This window comes from Garra rufa, chromosome 19 (assembly GCF_049309525.1).
Source record: "Garra rufa chromosome 19, GarRuf1.0, whole genome shotgun sequence".
Lineage (NCBI taxonomy): Eukaryota > Metazoa > Chordata > Actinopteri > Cypriniformes > Cyprinidae > Garra > Garra rufa.
This window is the reverse complement of record NC_133379.1, coordinates 40,586,537-40,607,342: the sequence shown is the minus strand read 5'-3', so window position 1 is coordinate 40,607,342 and position 20,806 is coordinate 40,586,537. Positions and strand designations below refer to the sequence as shown.

Here is a 20,806-nt window from a genome sequence, read left to right as displayed (position 1 = left end):
CTTTTACAGCAATTTCATTTTAGTAATGATGGTATTTTAGGGTAAAGTAAATAAATAAATAAATAAATACATACATACATAAATATCCAGGGTTATTATAGTTTAAAAATTATTACTTTGAAATAAAAAATGACTTCTTTTATATTTAACGTTTTATATTAAACATTTTTTATTTATTTTAATGGCTTTTACTGCAATATCATTGTAGTAATGATGGTGTTTTAGGATAAAATTTGGAATATCATGTGGATTTTTCAAAACATGTATAGGGCCAGAATAATTTTGTTTATACAGATAAATAAATAAATAAATAAATAAATAAATAAATAAATAAATAAATAAATATCCAGGGTTATTATAGTTTTATTTATTATAAAATCATTACTTGGAAAAAAAAGTATTTATTTATATTTAACATATTTTATTTATTTTAATGGATTTTACTGCAATATAATTGTAGTAATGATGGTGTTTTAGGGTATTTTAGAATCATTTTGGAATACCAAGAATTTTTAAAAAATGTATTTAGGGCCAAATAAAGTCTTAAATTAAAAATAAAAATAAAATAAATAAATAAATAAATATCCAGGGTTATTGTGGTTTAAAAAAAAACATTACTTGAAAAAAAACTTTTGTATTTAACTTAAATATTAAAGATATTTTATTTTTTTAATAGCTTAGATGGATAGATAGATAAATAGCCAGGATTATTGTATAAAATATTTATATATGTATATATAACATTGTATTTTAATATTTATTAATTGCTATTTATTAGTTTTATTTATATTTATTTTTTACTTTATTTAGTTATTTTATTTAGCTATATATATATATATATATATATATATATATATATTTTATATATATATATATATATATATATATATATATATATAACATAATAAAGATATAAAATAAAATAAAATCAAAAAATGAAAGCAGAACAAAATTACTTTTTACTTTACAAAATTTACTAAAACTAAAAATTATATGAAAACTGAGAATATAAAATAAAATCTATTTCAAAATACTACTCAAAAACAAAAATCAATAACAATTAATAAATACTAAAAAACAATATATATCAAAATAAAAAAAAAACTAAATGAAATAAAAACAAAAATGAAAACACAGAACAAAATTACTAAAACTAAAGTTAAAATGAAAACTGAGGATATAAAAATAAAATCTGTTTCAAAATATTACTCAAAAAATCAATAACGCTAAAATAACTATGATATACTATGATATATTATTATAACACTGAAACCCAAACAACATATCAACTCATAATCCATGAATCTGCTTCTTACATAAACTGATCATGAAACACACAAAAATCTAAATAGCATAGCCATAGATCATGAATCTGCTTCTTACATAAACCCATCACGAAACACAGTCACACATGCGCGCGTTGATCAGACATGTTGCTGCGCTGAGTGAGTGAGTGTGTGTTCTTTGAGAGGAGTTCCCGGGTGGATCTGAGCCACAGTCAGGCAGCGTAATCCAGTGAGACACGCGCTGACGTCAGCCCATGTCACAATCACCTCAAACTCACAGCTCAGCGCTCAAGCACGCCTGTGACGTCCTGTACTGGACCGGCCCGCTTTGGGCGTCTCAGAGTTTACAGTAAAACAAGGTCTAGGACTCCCTGAAGACATGCTTCCTATTTAAATAAGGGAAGGTAAACGAATGGAAATTGAAACATTTTTTAACATTGTTTTGATCATCATTTTGAACACTATTTTAGATGTGCCTTTATTTTTGTTTCTGTTTTAAAAATTTAAAAATTCAGTCAAATTAATTAAAATGTGCTCAACTGCTTTTAAATGTTTACAGTTGTTGTAATATATATTTTTTGTGATATTGCAGATGTGACTTTATTTGTGTTTCTGTTTAAAAAATTAAAAAATTTAAAAATTTAAAAATTTAAAAATTTAAAAATTTTAAAATTTTAAAATTTTAAAATTTTAAAATTTTAAAATTCAGTCAAATTAATTAAAATGTGCTCAACTGCTTTTAAATGTTTACAGTTGTTGTTATATATATTTTTTGTAATAATACAGTTGAAGTCAAAAGTTTTCATACACCTTGCAGAATCTATAAAATGTTAAATGTTTAAAAAAAATTAGAGTAAATGTTCTGTTTTAAAAATTTAAAAATGTAAAAATTCATTAAAATGTGCTCAACTGGTTTTTATATCTTACTTTTTATATTAAACATTGTATTTCAGATAATGGCAATACATGTCAGTAAAACAAGGTCTAGGACTCCCTGAAGACATGCTGCAGTCATTGGGACCTTCCTGGTTAAATAAGGGAAGGTAAACGAATGGAAATTGAAACATTTTTTAACATTGTTTTGATCATCATTTTGAACACTATTTTAGATGTGCCTTTATTTTTGTTTCTGTTTTAAAAATTTAAAAATTCAGTCAAATTAGCTTTTAAATGTTTACAGTTGTTGTAATATATATTTTTTTGTGATATTGCAGATGTGACTTTATTTGTGTTTGTGTTTAAAAAATGTAAAAATGTAAAAATTTTAAAATTTTAAAATTCAGTCAAATTAATTAAAATGTGCTCAACTGTTTTTAAATGTTTACAGTTGTTGTTATATATATATTTTTGTAATAATACAGTTGAAGTCAAAAGTCTTCATACACCTTGCAGAATCTATAAAATGTTAAATGTTTTAAAAAAATGTAATAGTAAATGTTCTGTTTTAAACATTTTTGCAGACTCTACAAAGTGTTATTAAAAAACATAAAACGTAATAGTAAATGTATAGTAAATGTAATATTAAAATTGATTTAGGGGCAAAATTGTATTTTTTTATACTGAGTCTGAAATAAATAAATAAATAACTGCTATTATAGTAAAAAAAAAAAAAAAAAAAAAAAACAACAACTTGTTTTATATCTTGCTTTTTATATTAAACATTGTATTTCAGATAATGGCAATACATGTCAGTAAAACAAGGTCTAGGACTCCTTGAAGACATGCTGCGGTCATTGGGACCTTCCTGGTCAAACGAATGCAATTTAAAACATTTTTGAACATTGTTTTGATTGTTTTGATCCTCACTTTGAACACTAATTTAATGTGAAAATGCAAAAATTCTGTCAAATTAATTAAAATGTGCTCAACTGGTTTTAAATGTTTACAGTTGTTGTAACATATATAATACAGTTGAAGTCAAAAATTTTAAAACCTCGCAGAATTTACAAAATGTTAATTATTTAAAAAATGTAATAGTAAATGTATAGTAAATGTAATCTTAAAAATGTATTTAGGGGCAAAATTAATTTTTTTTATACTGAGTCTGAAATAAATAAATAAATAACCGTTATTATAGTAAAAAATAATAAAAAATAAAAAACTTGTTTTATATCTTACTTTTTATATTAAACATATTGTATTTCAGCTAATGGCAAAGACAATGTCAGTAAAACAAGGAGACATGCTGCTGTCATTGGGACCTTCCTGGTTAAATAAGGGAAGGTAAACGAATGCAATTTAAAACATTTTTGAACATTGTTTTAATCATAATTTTGAACAATATTTTAGATGTGCCTTTATTTGTGTTTCTGTTAAAAATGTAAAAAATAAAAATGTAAAAATGTAAAAATTTTAAATTTTGAAAAATCAGTCAAATTAATTAAAATGTGCTAAACTGGTTTTAAATGTTTGCAGTTGTTTTAATATATATTTTTTTGTAATATTTGCAATACAGTTTTCATATACCTCGCAGAATTTACAAAAAAATATATAGTAAATGTATAGTAAATGTAATATTAAAAATGTATTTAGGGGCAGATTATATATGTTTTATACTGAGTCTGAAATAAATAACTGTATTATAGTAAAAAAATACTAAAATAAAAAAAAACTTTTTTATATCTTACTTTTTATATTAAACATATTTTATTTCAGCTAATGGCAAAGACAATGTTTTTTTTATTTTAGTCGAAGTACTAAAATAACTAAATAAAAATAAAGAAAAACTAATAAATAACAATTAATAAATGCTAAATATATATATATATACACACACACACATATATAAATCAAAAATATAACATAATAAAAATATATAAAATCAAATAAAAACAATGAAAACTGAAAAAATTATTAAAGCTAAAAAGAAAACTATTTTCAAACTAATATTTCAAAATAGTACTCAAAACAAAAATCAATAACAATTAATGGTTAACTAAAAAACAATATATACATACAAACATACATATACAAACAAAATGCAATTAAATGAAAAAACCAACTAAACTGTTTTTATGCTTAAACTCTTTTTCATCTTTGACCCATTTAAATTATAAGAATTTTTTTGGTTAATTCATGCATTCATCTGTTTAAATGTATCTGCATTTGCATTTGTATTAAACTTAAAGCTAAAATGAATATTTACACGAAACAAAGCAGAAGCGCTGAAAGCGGTAGATCATAAAAATGGCACATTTATTGCTACAGACGGTCATCATTGAGATACTACAGGATGAGAACAAACAGATGAGGATGAGGATGAAACACAACAACAACAACGTCACATTTACAACAGAAACCCCAAAAAAAAATCAGAAAATGAAACACACACACACACACACACACACACACACACTTTTAATTTCTCCCTTTCAAAATCACATCTGCATCTCCAAATGATCTTTAAATAGCAAAATAAAATAAAAAGGCATATCTGAATGACTCCAAAAACTCTACAAAGTGGAACAGTCTTGATTCAGACTCTTATTTTGTCAACATTACTGATATAAAAGTGAAAATCTAGTGATTTTTAAAATGCAGGTGATATTTTTGCCTCCCGAATGCACTCGTGTACATGTATTTCATAGCAAAAATGGACTAAAGAAGCTTTATAACAAAAATCCAGGCACTGGAACACGGCGATTGGTCGCTTGAACTCTGATGGTCACGATTTTTCACTTGAATACAAGAATAAAAAGGCCACAGTTCATAAACGCTCACTATTCCGACTACAAACATGTTGCACAAAGAAACGCAGCAAAGGCTGAAACCTGTTGGACTTATTTGTGTGATCTGGAGATGTTTCATTCCTCCTGTCAGTTGACAGATCTGGGGTTGTGCTTGAACACGATCGCTATTATAAAGCTGGGATTATATTTGTCATCATGTTTTGACTTTTTATTTCTCAGCTAAACCTATGATTTGAAAGTTAAGTGTCAAAAATGAAAGACTAGATTGCATATTTAAGTTTGTGTTTAGTATTAGACTTGCTTTTAGACAATATCTCTTAATTCAGGTGAAGTAAGTTTAATTGCATTTTAACCACCCTGCAAAAATAATTTTTTGACTTTAAAGGAAAAGAAGATTATCAGTGTTTTACAAGAAAATATTATTAAAAATTTTCAACCTTAAAAGTTTCTGAAATTCACTTCTTTTTTCCCAAGTGAAAATTGTTGTTTTTTTTCAGTGCAGATTTGTGCAAATTTAAAATTTGCTTTTTAAATAAATGCAACAGTTTTTACCATATTTTTGCCATTGGTTGAGTCGTTATGATGTTTGGCATTAAACACTTCACCAACACTTCAGCATCAAGTCCAGATGCCACAAAAAAAAAAATAAAAAAATAAAAAATCTGTATGCATAAAATAATAATAATAAAAAAATTATATTATCTTAAAACAAATCTTAATGTCTTAAGCAATTTGCCTCTCAAACAAATACATGGTTTTATGCACCATAAAGACATAAATAATGACCTCTATTTTATGTCATTATTGTTATGCTTGGCATTAGACATTTCACTTTCAAAAATATTTTATTCAAAGGTAATTGCTGTTTATTTGCTTCTCAAATAAATGCATGGTTTTAAAGGTAACGTGCATCATAAAGACACAAATAATGACTGTTTTCAAACAAGTTTCCAGATTTTTTTCAGTATTATTATTGTGCATTTTGGCATTAAATATTTCACTTTCAAAAATTTGCAAGGGTGTTGTTAAAATGATTTACATTTTTAATTTAGTCTGGTTTTAAATTTCATGTTTTATGCAATGTTACTTGCTGTTTACTATTATTTGTGATATTTATTAGCCATTTTTGATGAAAAATTGTTTCAAAGATTTTTTTTAGTATGCATAAATTAAGAAGATTTTCAAATATATTACAGTTAAACAAGTCTTAATATCTCATGCAATTTGCTTCTCGAATAGTGCTGTTAAAATTGTTTATAAGTTAGTTTGGTTTTGAATTTCATGCTTTATTCAAAGTTAATTGCTGTTTATTTGTAATTATTTATTAAATTTACTAGTCATTTCTGAGTAAAATTGCTTCAAAGGGAAATTTTTTAGTGTAGACATCAAACAAACAACAATACAAATTTCAGTATGCATAAATTAAATTAAGAACAATTTCAAATATATTATCGTAAAACAAGTCTTATTTTTTATGCAATTTGCATCTCAAACAAAAGTATGGTTTTGAAGGTGAAGTGCATCATAATGACACAAATAATGAATTTTCAAACTAGTTTCCACGATTTTACATTATTATTGTTGTTTGGCATTAGATATTTCACCTTCAAAAATGTGCAATAGTGCTGTTAAAATTGTTTATATTTTAGTTTAAACTGGTTTTAAATTTCATGTTTCATTCAAAGTTAATTGCTGTTTATTTGTAATTATTTATTAAATTTACTAGTAATTTCTGAGAAAAAATCATTTCAAAGAACTTTTTTTAGTGTAGATAAAAAAAAACATTACCATAGTAAAGTTGTTTATAATTTTTAGAATTTAGTTTAGTTTAAAATTTCACCTTTAATTCTGTGTTACTTGCCATTTATTTGTAATTATTTGTGAAATTTAAATGGTCTCAACAGTTGTCTAAAAAAACATCAGTGTGCATAAAATAAAAAAAACAAACACATTGAAACAATTTCATGTTTTGTTGTCTTAATTTCTTATGCAATTTGCTTCTCAAACAAATGCCTCATAAAGACACAAATAATGACTGTTTTCAAACGAGTTTCCACCATTTTATGTTCTGTTTGGCTTTAGACATTTCACCTTCAAAAATGTGCAAATTGCAATAGAGTTGTTAAAATGGTTTATATTTTAGTTTAGATTGGTTTTAAAAGTCACGTTTTATTAAATGTTACTTGTATTTGTGCATTTACTAGCAATTTCTTAGTATGTTTTCTTTTAATATCTCATGCAATTTGCTTCTCAAATAAATGCATCATTTTAAAGGTGAAGTGCATCGTAAAGACACAAAAAATGACTGTTTTCAAACAAGTTTCCACCATTTTATGTAATTATTGTTATATTTGGCATTAGACATTTTACTTTCATTTACCTTATATACAATGGCTTATATTCTAGCTTAGTCTGATTTATTCAGATTCTGAGTAAATTTCATGTTTATTACAAAGTTACTAATTATTTGTGAAATTTACTTGTGATTTTAGAGTAAAACTAGTTACAAAGTATTTTTTGAGGGCAGATGCCACAAAAAAAGTTTAAAAGTTAACCAAACATTTCTTTTTCATTATGCGTAAACGAAGAAAAAATTCAAATACATTATTTTAAAAAGTCTTAATATCTCATGCAGTTTAGTTACTCAAATAAATGCATCGCTTTAAAGGTGAAGTGCATCATAAAGTCAAAAATAATCACTGTTTTCAAACAGTTTATGTCATTAAAATGTTGTCATTAGACATTTCACTCTAATTTGAAAAAAAATTTTGAGTGCAGATGCAAAAAAACAAACAAACAAAAAAAATATATTATCTTAAAACAAGTCGAATGCAATTGGCTTCTCAAAGAAATGCATAATTTTTAAGGTGAAATCATAAAGACACAAATAATGACTGTTTTCTAACAAGTTTCCACCATTTTATGTCATTAATGTTATGTTTGGCATTAGACGTTTCACTCTCAAAAATTTGTGTTGTTAAAATTGTTTGGTCTGTTTATTACAATGTTACTAAACTAATTATTTGTGAAATTTACTAGTGATTTTAGAGTTAAAATAATATTTTTTGAGTGCAGATGCCACAAAAAAATAAATATTATCTTAAAGCAAGTCTTAATATCTCATGCAATTTGTTTCACCAATAAATGCATAATTTTAAAGGTGAAGTGCATCATAAATAATGACTGTTTTCAAACAAGTTTCCACCATTTTTTTGTCATCATTGTTCACTTTTAAAGATGTTTTTACCTGAAAACATGACTGATTGCATTTACTGAAACTCTTAATTGTTGGTTTGCGTGTTAAATTTGCAGTGAAATCAGCACTCGATCCACTTTACTGAGGTTAAAAAACGTCATCCGGCAGTGGATATAGAGGATGTTTTGAGCTTCTAGATGGTCTCTCTTTATTGAAATCACACTCAAGTGACAAAGACAACGCATCCGTGGGACAAACGCGCTGAGAAAGCAGCAAAGACGTTGCTGTTTGCGTCAAATAATCTTTATCTCACAATCCTCCACGTGAGGAGCACTTAAATAAACAGAGATGACACTGCCCAGGTTTGCTTTCTGAGGATGGAAAAGATCGCTTACAGTTCAGTTCTGCATTGGACTAAAAATAAAAAATCAGTTCATAAAAGCAAGAACAAGTATGTACATTATGAACAACCAAGAGGAAAACATCATCTTTTCCACTGCAATCATAGTAATTCAATTGGCTACAACAACATGATGTGGCACAAGGAGAGAATTAGTCAAACATCGTTTAGCACTGGCAAAATACAACTTCAGATGTTCAAAATTTACTGAAGGACAAGAACACTAGCATGTCTGAAGCAATGCAAAAGTACAGATGCACCACACTTTTCAATACTAGGCTTTTGCTGGAGTGTTTTGAACCTGCAAATCAAGTAGGAAAACCCATGACATTGTTGCGATTCTGCATCTAAAAAAACATTTTTAGGCCTTAATTTAATGTTGTATCAAATTTGGAGTTTTAACATAAGCATATAAACAGAATGTGATGCATATCTATCAGTCATGCTGTACTTTAACACTTAAATGAAACATACTTTGCAAAAAAAATCATTGCACTGTTTATTATTACCAAATTTGCATTTATTTGATTTGATATAAGTAATCATATATTCAAAATGCATTTATTTATATTGATTAAAATCAGCATAAATCTCTTCATTGCAAAAACAATTATTATTTTTTAAATTTTTGTTTAGTTGTGGAAAAGTAAGATTATATAGAAGCTTATTTGAGGGATAAAAATTTTTAAAAGGTAATTGTGACTTTTTTCTTGCAATTCTGAGATGAAATGTTGCAATTTTTTATTTCATTGTGGGGAAAAAAGTCAGAATTTACTGAATTGCAAGAAAAGTCAGAATTGTGAGATATAAATGTATAATTGTGGGGGAAAAAGTTCAAATTGTGAGATTTAAATGAAGAATTTCAAGAAAAAAAAGTCTAAATGATGACATACAAATGCAGAATTATGAAATAAGGTCCAAATTATGAAACATAAATGCAGAATTTCAAGAAAAAATATCCAAAATTATGAGATATAAATGCAGAATTATGAAAAAAAGGTCAGAATTGTGAGATATAGATGCAGAATCGTGGGGAAAAAGTCTAAATTGTGAGATTTAAATGCAGAATTTCAAGGAAAAAAGTCCAAATTATGAGATATAAACGCAGAATTATGAAAAAGGTCCAAATTGTGAGATTTAAAGGCAGATTATCAAGAAAAAAAGTTCAGAATATGACATATAAACACAGAATTATGAGGAAAAATTGTCAGAATTGCAAGATTTAAATGCAGAATTATAATAAAAAAAGTCAGAATTGCAAAATATAAATACAGGATTGTGGGAAAAAAGTTCAAATTGTGAGATTTAAATGCAGAATTACGAGAAAAAAAGTCAAAATCATGAGAAATAAACAGAATTATGGAGAAAAAAGTCCAAATTGCAAGATATAAACGCAGAATTGTGCGAAAAAAGTCCAAATTGCGAGATATAAATGCAAATTTGTAAGGAAAAAAGTGAAAATTGCTAGATTTAAATGTAGAATTACAAGAAAAAAGTCAAAATTGTGAGATATAAACAGAATTACAAAAAAAGTCAGATTTGTGAGGTTTAAATGCAGAATTGTGAGTAAAAAGCCAGAAGTGCATGTTTAAATCTTGCATTTTTGACTTTTTCTCCCAATTCTGTGGAGAAAAAAAAGTGAGAATTGAGAGATATAATCAGAATTGTGAAAAAAGGCATAATTGTGAGTTTATATTTAATAATTTCCTTCTGAGAATTGTGAGATTATTACCTTTATGTTTTATTACTTTGTGGTGGAAGTGGGTTTCCATAAGATTCGATTAGTTAAAATCCATGAGACTGAAACAAACTGAGTTTATTGATTGCAAATATACTGTAAAAACCATTTTGTTTCGTTTCACGAATGCATGACAAAAACGCATCACATCATGTTTGTTCATCTGTCCAAATCTGATACGCAACTCGTATTAAATCCAGGCCTAAACGGTGAGCAGGAGGGCATCCGAGTCGTCCCTTCGATTCTTTCAGCGATGTCTCTTTACAAAAGTGAGAATGCAAATTAAGGTCTGATTGTTGACACACATAGTTAACCCTCAGCGGGCCACGTGATCGACGGCAGCTCGTCTATTTACACAAAAAATACTCAATTAAAAAAATGACAATGTAATGATGAAAGAGGATGAGAGAGAGCTAATCGTACAGCTTCGATTCCCCGACCCCAAACCGTTATAGAAAAGAAAAAATGTTCCCGCAAATATAAACATACTTTTTTTTTTTTCTTTTTGTTCTCACGACATTTTCAATGTGACACGTTTTCAACACACAATGAAGTATTTTTTTTGGAAAAAACAAAAAGAAGAACTGATACAACGCATTTCTAAAACACAAAATAACAACAGCCTACATGTAAAAATATAACTTTTACATACACAATTTCAAAATAATGGTACGTTTGCATTTGTCGCATACAATTTACAAATGTCCGTGTTGGCGTGTGTTTCCCTTCGCCGTCCGGCCGAGTTCGGCGAGAACGTCGTCCGTCGTTCGCCGTCAGCGGTGACGTTATGAAAAACAGAGTCACGTCTCTCGTATCGGACGGCGTTCGGCACGTCTCCGCGCTTTACAGAATGAGAAAATCGCTCCTCGTCGACTCCTTTATATACTGTATATATTTCTACATTTATATATATCGATTTTCTAATAGATTTGTGTCCACTTTCAGTGCCTCCCGTACATTTTTTATCTTTTTTTTGACAGAGAAACCAGTACAGACGAAGAATAGAGAGATTAAAAAAAGAGGAAAAAGCCATTTTACACGTACAACCACACATTTGTACTACGGCGGCTCAACAACAAGCCTGTATTCGTCAAAGCGGATATCTATAATACAATGCTCAAGAACGACGGTGACGAGTGGGCGGGGCCACGCTGGGTTGTGGGCGGGGCCACGCTTGACTGTGGGCGGGACACACCTTCTAATTACATATAGCCTTACAGTACATTAAATACAGTTTATCCAAAAAATACTTCTTTTTTTTACCTTTTTACTTTTTTTTTAAACTCCAGGTTGTTAAAAACCTGACTGCATAGACCTAATGACTAACGCTTCCTACGCTTTTGCATCCTAGATAATGTTCTCCTCCAGTTGTGTGATGATATGAGCTCTAAAAGGCACGTTTTGGTTGAAGTTTCGACATGTTAAAATTGCATCTTCGGGGTCCGGGAGGGCTTCGGGAGAGAGAGACAAACCAAGAAACGGAGAGAAATGAGCTTCCGTAGGTGAGATCTGCTGGTTTCAAAAGAACTAAAACAACATTATTGCAACGGTTTGAAGGGCTTTGTTAAATTCGAAATCCCAATCTTGCTTGTTTGATTGACAGCTCCTCTCGTCCCGAGCGACTGGGAATTTCCTAATTCTTTTTTTATTTGTTTTTTCCGTAAGGAGTTCCGTGAGGCACAGCTACAAGAGTTCCACAGTGTGGACAGGATTGCCATTGAAGTCTCCACACCTCCACAACATCATGATATGTTTGAAGAATCGCCCGCCCGTCTTTTTTTGTGTGTGTTTTTGTGTGTAAATACGTCTTCTTTTGCAACAGGGAATGCTCGGAGGAAGATATGCACAACGAATCCCACGCGGCTCCCTAATTTACAGGAGGAATCCTCGCAGACGCCGTCGGGAACGGGAACACGCAGGAGTCGGTCGGTCGGATGGAAGTTCGTTCGTTCGATTGATTGTTTGACTGACGTTCGGGGCAGAGATGACGTTGTCAAAGGAAGTGATCGCTCATCATTTTGATGAATTCTGGCAGCTTCGACCTGGAAGATGGACAGACGGTACATTAGTACTGCAAAAACAGCACAAAAGCACTTACAAATATGTATTTTGTAAGTAAAAGGAAATTATGTTGGGGGTCTTTATTATTATGCCATTTAAGAACTTTGATTTTTTTTTTATTAATTAAAAAAATTCTCATTACTGTTATTCAAAATATGCAAATAAATAAAAAAGTTATGAAAATTATTATACTATATTATTTTAGTTTTTTTAATAATAATAATAATAATAATTCTTATAGTTTTTATAATGCAAATTATGTAAATAAAGATACTATTATTAATAAAATAATACTATTACTGTAATATAGTAATCAAATTATACTGTATAGGCAATATAATTCATAGAAATGTTTGTTATAATAATGTATATTACATGTAATATTTTTGGTTCTTTAAAATTGTTGCTATTATAATGAAAAATATGTAAATAAAAAATCATAATAAAAATACTATCATTAAAGTAATACAGTAATGCAAATTATAATGTATTCATATATATTTTCTTATTAACGTAATGGAATAATGAAAATTATACTATGTGGAAATAATTTACATAATATAATATTTTTTTGTTTATACAATATTTAGATTATTTATTTTAATAATTCTCATTACGGTAATACAAAATAAATACTTTGCTTAAAGTAAATTGAGATTATTTTTAGAAGGTATTCATTATTTTGTCATTTAAGCAATTTTTTTCCACTTAGATTTTTAAATTTAATTTAATAATTTGCATTACTGTAATGCAAAATATGTAAATAAAAAATATACAAGTACTGTCGTTAATGAAATGCAGTAATGATAATTTATTTTGACATAATTTGTATTATATTTTATTATGTAATATTTTTGGTTCTTTAATAATTCTTTTAGTTATTATAATGCAAAATATGTAAATAATAATATGTAAGTAAAAATAACTGTAATTGTTATTTTAATATTTATAAAAACAATAAAGTAAAAATATATTTTTTGGAAATAATAATTTATATATTATATTATTATATTATTTTGTATCATTAATGTAATACAGCAATGAAAATATGAACTATATGAGCAAAATAATTAATATAAATATTTTTGATTAATTTAACAATTCTTGTTATTATAATATAACTAATAAAAATAATTGTAATTATTATAATAATATTTATAAAAACAATAAAGTAAAATTATACTCTGTGGAAATAATAATGTATATATAATATAATATTATATAATAATTATATATTAATTATATTATATATATTTTTGGTTCTTTAATAATTCTTATAGTTATTACAATTTAAAATATGTAAACAAAGACAATAAAAATACTATCATTAATGTAATATAGTAAATTATACTGTATGGGCAAAAATAATTTATATAAATGTTTGATTAATTTAACAATTCTTGTTATTATAATGCAAAATGTGTTAATAAAAATAATTGTAATTCTAATGATTATATTCATAGAAACAATAAAGTACTCAATATAATGCAATAATGAATTTATACTGTGGAAATAATAATTTATATTATATTATATTATTATATTTGTGGTTCTTTAATAATTATTGCTATTATAATGCAAAATATGTAAATACTACTACAAGTAATAATAAAAACACTATCATATAAAATTCATATACATTTTTGATTTATTTAATAATTCATGTTATTATAAAGCTAAATATGTCAATAAAAATAATTGTAATTAGAATTATAATATATAATATTATATTTTTGTTTATGTAATATTTTGATTCTTTATTTTAATAATTGTTATTATGGCAATACAAAATAATGCAAAATGTTGCATGTTGTAATGCAAAATATGTAAATAAAATATAAAAGTACTCTAATTAACGTAATGCAATAATGAAAATGTATTTTATGGACATAATTGATATTATAGTATACAGTATGAATTTTTTTGGTTCTTTAATATAATTAATATAACTATGTAATTAAAACATTTATAAAAACAATAAAATACTCTAATTAAAGTAAAACTATGTGAAAATAATTTATGTATTATATTTACATTATATTATAGCAATTATTAATTAATGTAATATTTAGATTCTTTATTTTAATAATAATTTAATTCATTTCGGTAGTACAAAATATGTAAATAAATAAAAATACATACTCTTATGTACTAACATACTCTCAATAATGAATGAAAACTATACCTCATTGAAATAATCATTTATATTAGATTATGTAATATTTTATGCAATTTATTTAATCCTTTAATTGAACTGAACAATTCGTTTTATTGTGATGCAAAATGTGTAAACAAATAATCGAAAAAGATTACTCTCATTAACATAATGCAGTAATGAAAATTACACTACAGGAACATACTAATTGATATATTATGTAATAGTGTTGTTTATTTTATGATAACTGTTGTGTAAATATTGTTTTTGTATTATTTGTTGATCCTTTGTCTAAAAACTATTTTAAAATGAGCATAAATTAAGTGCAATAGTGCCTTTTTAATGCAATAATGGCTAAAAATGTGTTTTTATTCCTTGCATACGAAATCTAACTTCTTTTTTCCTGACTGAAAATATAAAATATCATGTCTTTAATAAGGTACTGATTTTATAAAGCAGATCTTGCCTCTAAAACAATGATCTGTTTTTTCTTGTGGAGAACGTAAATTAAACTGTAATTTAAGGCGCAGATGAATAAACTGGGTTTAATTCACACCTTCAATTGTACCTTAATCATAACTTGTAAAATCATTAAGTGCACATTACAGTCATTTACACAGATAACATGAACCTTTGGAACTGCATGTCTCTGTTCACACCCACAATGCAATGTGAACATTGTACTTTTCATGCTTTTACGGGATTTAATTTGGCTTTTAGCTCAAGCAAACACTGAGAAAATAAACCAGGCAACATGAAGACTAAAACAAAACATGACAAGCATCACAAAACAGCACTTCTGCATGAAATTAATTTCATTTATAATATTTATAAAAATACTTAAAAAAACAGTACTTTTTAAAATGATAATAACAATAATATAAAATTACATTGTATAAAATAAAAAGTGATAAATCTAACCTATTCTAATCTAATCTAATAAATAGTTACATTAATAAACCCAGAAATAAATAATAATACTACAAATAATAATACTACAATTATTAAATATAGTATTAAATATAAAATGCGAATATTACATTATTAATATAAATGTAATATAAATATTATAATTGCATATAATATAATATAAAATATATTTATAATATTACTTAAAAATAATACATTTTCAAAATTAACAATAATATAATAATTAACATTTTATTGTATAAAATACAAAATTATGGTAAATATAATCTGTAACAGCTACATTAATAAACACAGAAATCATTATTAATATTATTAACAGTAATAATAAAATTATTAAATACAGCATTAATATAAATTGCAAATATTGAGTTATTAATATAAATGAAACATAATTGTGTTATACTATTAATTGCATATAACATAATATAAAATATATTTATAATATTACTTAAATATAATACATTTTCAAAATGAATAATATAAGATTATATTATATAAACATTATACTGTTAAAATACAAAATTTTGGTAAATCTAATCTGTAACAGCTACATTAATAAACCCAGAAATTATTACTATTATTACCATTAATAATAATAATACAATTATTAAACATAGTATTAATGATAAAATGCAAATCCTAGCGTTATTAATACTTATATCATCTGAAATATTATGAAATAAATTTATAATAATTATTAATTGTATGTAATATAATATAAAATATAATATATAAAAAAGAAAAAAATTAAATGAATAATAACGTACTACTACTAATAATAATTTAAAATTATATTGTATAAAATACAAAATTACGGTAAATTTGTACCTGTAACAGTTACATTAATAAACCCAGAAATAATTATTATTAATATTATTAATAAAATAAATAAGTATAGTAAATATATAAAATGTTCTAGAGTTATTAATACTTACATCACCTGAAATATTATAAAATAATTTGTAATAATTATTAATTGTATCTAATATAATAATATTATTAAAAATTTTAATTAATAATAACATAATAATAATAATATTAATACTAATCTAAAATTATATTGTATAAAATACAAAATTGTGGTAAATCTAGTCTGTAACACCTACATTAATAAACCCAGAAATTATTATTATTATTATAATTATAAATTATTTATGTTATATTATAATTATTTAATTATATTATATATAATTAATAATTATTATAAAATAAATGTGTAATAATTATTAATAATATAAAATATTATATATAATATAATATAATATTATTGAAAAAGAAAAATAATTTGAATGGATATTAACATAATAATAATAGTATAAAATTAGACTGTACACAATACGGTAAATCTAATCTGTAACAGCTACATTAATAAACCCAGAAATTATTATTATTATAATTATTAATAAAATTAATAAGTATAGTAAAAAATAAAAATGAAAATCTATGGTTATTAAATATCATAAAATAAACGAATAAAATAAATATAACATTATTTAAAAAGAACACAAACAGTGAGAAATGAAATCAGACAACATGAAGACTAAAACAAATCATGGCAATCATCACAAAACAGCACTTCTGAATGAAATGGTCAGTGATTTTGTGTACATGCAGCTTTGAATGTGTACAAATATCTTCGTTTAGCTTTATAAATTGATGCTATAGTAAATTTGCAATATATAACACACACTTTGAAATCAGAATCTCTATGTACACAAATTATAACCCACACTTACGGCCAATCTGTTGTTAAAATGCGCCCATTTTGAGATTTTTCAGATGATTAGGTTTGTTTTTGTTGCCACCCATTGAACACTAGTCATGGTTTAATGAAGTCAGTTACGTGGCATGTGACCAATGGTTAGAAATCCAAACGTTCTGCATCACTTTGCCTGGTAATTCTGTCTCTAGTGCCAGGATGAGTGAGTAAGCGAGTGATTGCAGGTTTGATTGATTGATTGATTGATTGATTGGTTCAGGACGTGTACAACAGCAGATCAGTGTAGAGGGAAATATTCTGACCATTTACGGGGGTGTGGCTCTTTACATTTGTCCCATAGGATTGGACGTCTCGCCCATGCTGTGGTGACCGCCGGCCAATGACAGAGGAGGACCGTCCGACGACCCCTTCTCCTCTTCCCGTCTCTTCAGACACGCTGCCTTTGGATTGAGATTGCGCTCTGGAACATGAGCGAACACAAACACAAACACACGCTTAGAGAATAATCCTGGAGAAATGCTCCAAAACTCTCTGATCCAGCTCATACAATGCCATCCAGAGGGACAAAAGTGTCACTACAGCAAGATTTTGAAATATATACGGGACTTATTAATATTTATAATATTATTTAAAAAAATATAATTTTTTAAAATTAATAATTACATATAATAATAATATAAAATTATATTGTTAATTTGAAAAAAAAAAAAAAAAACAATATACCCAGATAATTTGTATTATTATTACTAATAATAATAATAACAGAATTATTAAATATATATTTAAATATAAAATGAAAATATAGTGTTAATAATACTAATATCATCTAAAATTATTACAAAAATATATTATTTAATTTTATGATATATTTATTTATATATTTTAATATAATTATTTGTATATAAAATAAAAAATAAAAATAATAATATAAAATGATACTGTTTATACAATGATGAAATTGTATATTAAATATAAAATTATTAAAGTTTATATGTACATTTATATTAAAATATTATTATTATTAATACAACTATTAAATATAGCATTAAATATTAAATGCAAATCTAAAGTTGTTAATACTAATATCATCTAAAATATTATTAAATATTATGTAATTATTAATATAATATAAAAAAAATATATTAACAATATACTAATAATATATACTAATAATTTATAATTATACTGTATAAAATATCAAAATGTGGTAAGTCTAATCTGTAACCGTTACATTACTAAATCCAGAAAATATTATTACAAATATTGCATTAATTATATAATACAAATCTTGAGTTACCAATATAAATATGATATAAATAAAATATAAATGTGTTATAATTATTAATTGTATATAACATAATATAAAATAAAATATAATATTTATAATATTATGTAAAAAGAATGAATATAAATAAAATGAATAATCCCATAATAACAATAATAATAAAATGATTAAATATAGTAATAAATAGAATAATTATTATACATTTTTATTGTAAAGTTAATATTAATATTTTGTATCATTATTAATACTTATATCATGTAAAATATTATAAAATACATTTGTAATAATTATTTATTGTATATGATATAATTAATATGTATAATAATATTTTAAAAAAGAATACTTTTTAAAATTATTACATAATAATAATAATCTATATCTATCTATCTAAAAAATATACCAATATAGAACATCTAATCTGTAACAGCTACTTGAATAAACTTGCAGCTAAATTAATAATAATAATAATAATAAAATAATGATTAAATATAGCATTAAATATAATTTAATCTAGATTTATTAATACTTGTATAAATGTGTTATATTTATAAATTTAATATAATAATATAACATAATATAATATATCATAATAAAACAGAATGTGTTATCAATATTTATTAATATAAAAATTGTAGTAAAATATTATTTATAATTACTAGTTACATCGTAACAACAACAACAACAACAATAATCTATTATCTAGAGTTATTAATACTTTTATAATCTAAAAATGTAAAAAATGTTTTATAATAATAATAATAATAATAATAATATATTAAATATAAAATACAAACTAACAGCTGTTATTAAACACAAAATGTGTTTCCTATATACAGTTATTAATATTAATAATATAATCTAAAAAGTAGTAAAATATTATATATATAATTATTAGTTACATCAAAACAACAACAACAATAATAATATATTATCTAGAGTTAGTAATACTTATATAATCTAAAAAATGTAAAAAAAAAATATATATATATATATATATATATATAATAATAATATATGAAATAAAATACAAATCTACTCTGGAACAGCTTCTGTACATTAACAAACACAGAAAGTGTTTACTATATGCAACAATTAAATTGTCAAATGTGTAATACTCTAAAAATAACAAGAAAATATTTACAGTATTTATATTTATAAAATAACAATAGTATGTTTATGACCACTAAATTTTATCCAATTAATATCTATCAAATGTCCAATTAAATATACAGACACATTTAATAATAATTATTCTTATTACCATTATGAATAAAACAGTTAGTCATTTTAATTGTTGTATGTAATTACTATATTACATTTGCAATTAGGTAGCGTGAGCAAACAATGAGTCATTGAGACATCAGCGTCTATTAATTTCTGGTTTATTTGTCATGCTGGGAATAAAAGGTCAAGTGGAGAGCATTGCAGTGTATTTCAAAGTGCAGAAACAGAATCTGCAAGTGAAGAGAGAGCTTTTCTGACTGACCTCGGACCTGCTGCTCCAGGCTGAGGATGACGGCGACGGCCTGGTGCAGGATGAGCAGTTTGGTCTGGGGTTTGTCGCTCTTCAGGTGCAGTTGCACCATGCGGCCCAGCTCCTTGAAGGCCTCGTTGATGTCGCGGACGCGCAGACGCTCGCGTGCGTTATTGGCCATGCGCCGCTCCTTCTCACGCTCCAGCTTCTGCTCTGGGGTCAGATCCTCGTCGTCGTTGTTGCTGTGGACCGAAGCGTGTTCAGAGCTTGTTAACACATCACACATTACTTATTCATCAGGGCTTATGTTTCTCTAATTCAACCAAAAGAATATTTTTCTGTGCCAGGTTTAGGGCTGAACACATTATGTTTCAAATGTTTCCAATTCCAATAAAATGTTTCAAATAAAAACAATTTTTAAAATTAAAATTAAAATCTAAAATTCCAAATATAAAGTATATAAGAAGTTATACAATTAAAAGTATATAAAATAGATACAACAATTATATAAATATAGAGAGTATAAAAATACAAAATGTATACAAAAGTATATAAAATATATACAATAGATACAAAAATCATCTTAAATTCTATATATATATATATATAAATAAAGTATATAAAAGAAATAAAAAATTATCTATATATAGAGTATATAAAAATATATAATAGATAAAAAAGGTACATATACATATATATATATATATATATATATATATATATGTGACCCTGGACCACAAAACCAGTCTTAAGTCGCTGGGGTATATTTGTAGCAATAGCCAAAAATACATTGCATGGGTCAAAATTATTGATTTTCTTTTATGCCAAAAATCATTAAGAAATTAAGTAAAGTTCATGTTCCATGGAGATTT

At 25.3% G+C, this 20,806-nt stretch overlaps 2 protein-coding genes across 2 annotated transcripts in view; both read right to left on the bottom strand.

Moving 5' to 3' along the window:
- The window catches only part of LOC141292115 (transcription factor 4-like), a 360,731-nt gene that overhangs the window by 220,543 nt on the left and 119,382 nt on the right, over positions 1-20,806 (bottom strand). The gene's annotated exons all lie outside the window — the stretch shown is intronic.
- Positions 8,346-20,220, bottom strand: LOC141292842 (transcription factor 4). Its single transcript, XM_073824903.1, has 3 exons — positions 19,947-20,220; positions 17,503-17,635; positions 8,346-12,351 (listed from the first exon to the last, which is right to left on the bottom strand). Exons 1-3 carry the CDS (start codon positions 20,218-20,220, stop codon positions 12,303-12,305), a joined length of 456 nt encoding a protein of 151 aa, XP_073681004.1. The 3' UTR covers positions 8,346-12,302.

Coding starts and splice junctions, on each gene's coding strand:
- LOC141292842 (XM_073824903.1), bottom strand. CDS start 20,220: ATGTGTGATGTGTTAACAAGCTCTGAACACGCTTCGGTCCACAGCAAC. Junction 17,636..19,946: donor CCTGGAGCAGCAGGTCCGAG/GTCAGTCAGAAA, acceptor CTCATGTTCCAG/AGCGCAATCTCAATCCAAAG. Junction 12,352..17,502: donor TCCAATCCTATGGGACAAAT/GTAAAGAGCCAC, acceptor TCCATCTTCCAG/GTCGAAGCTGCCAGAATTCA.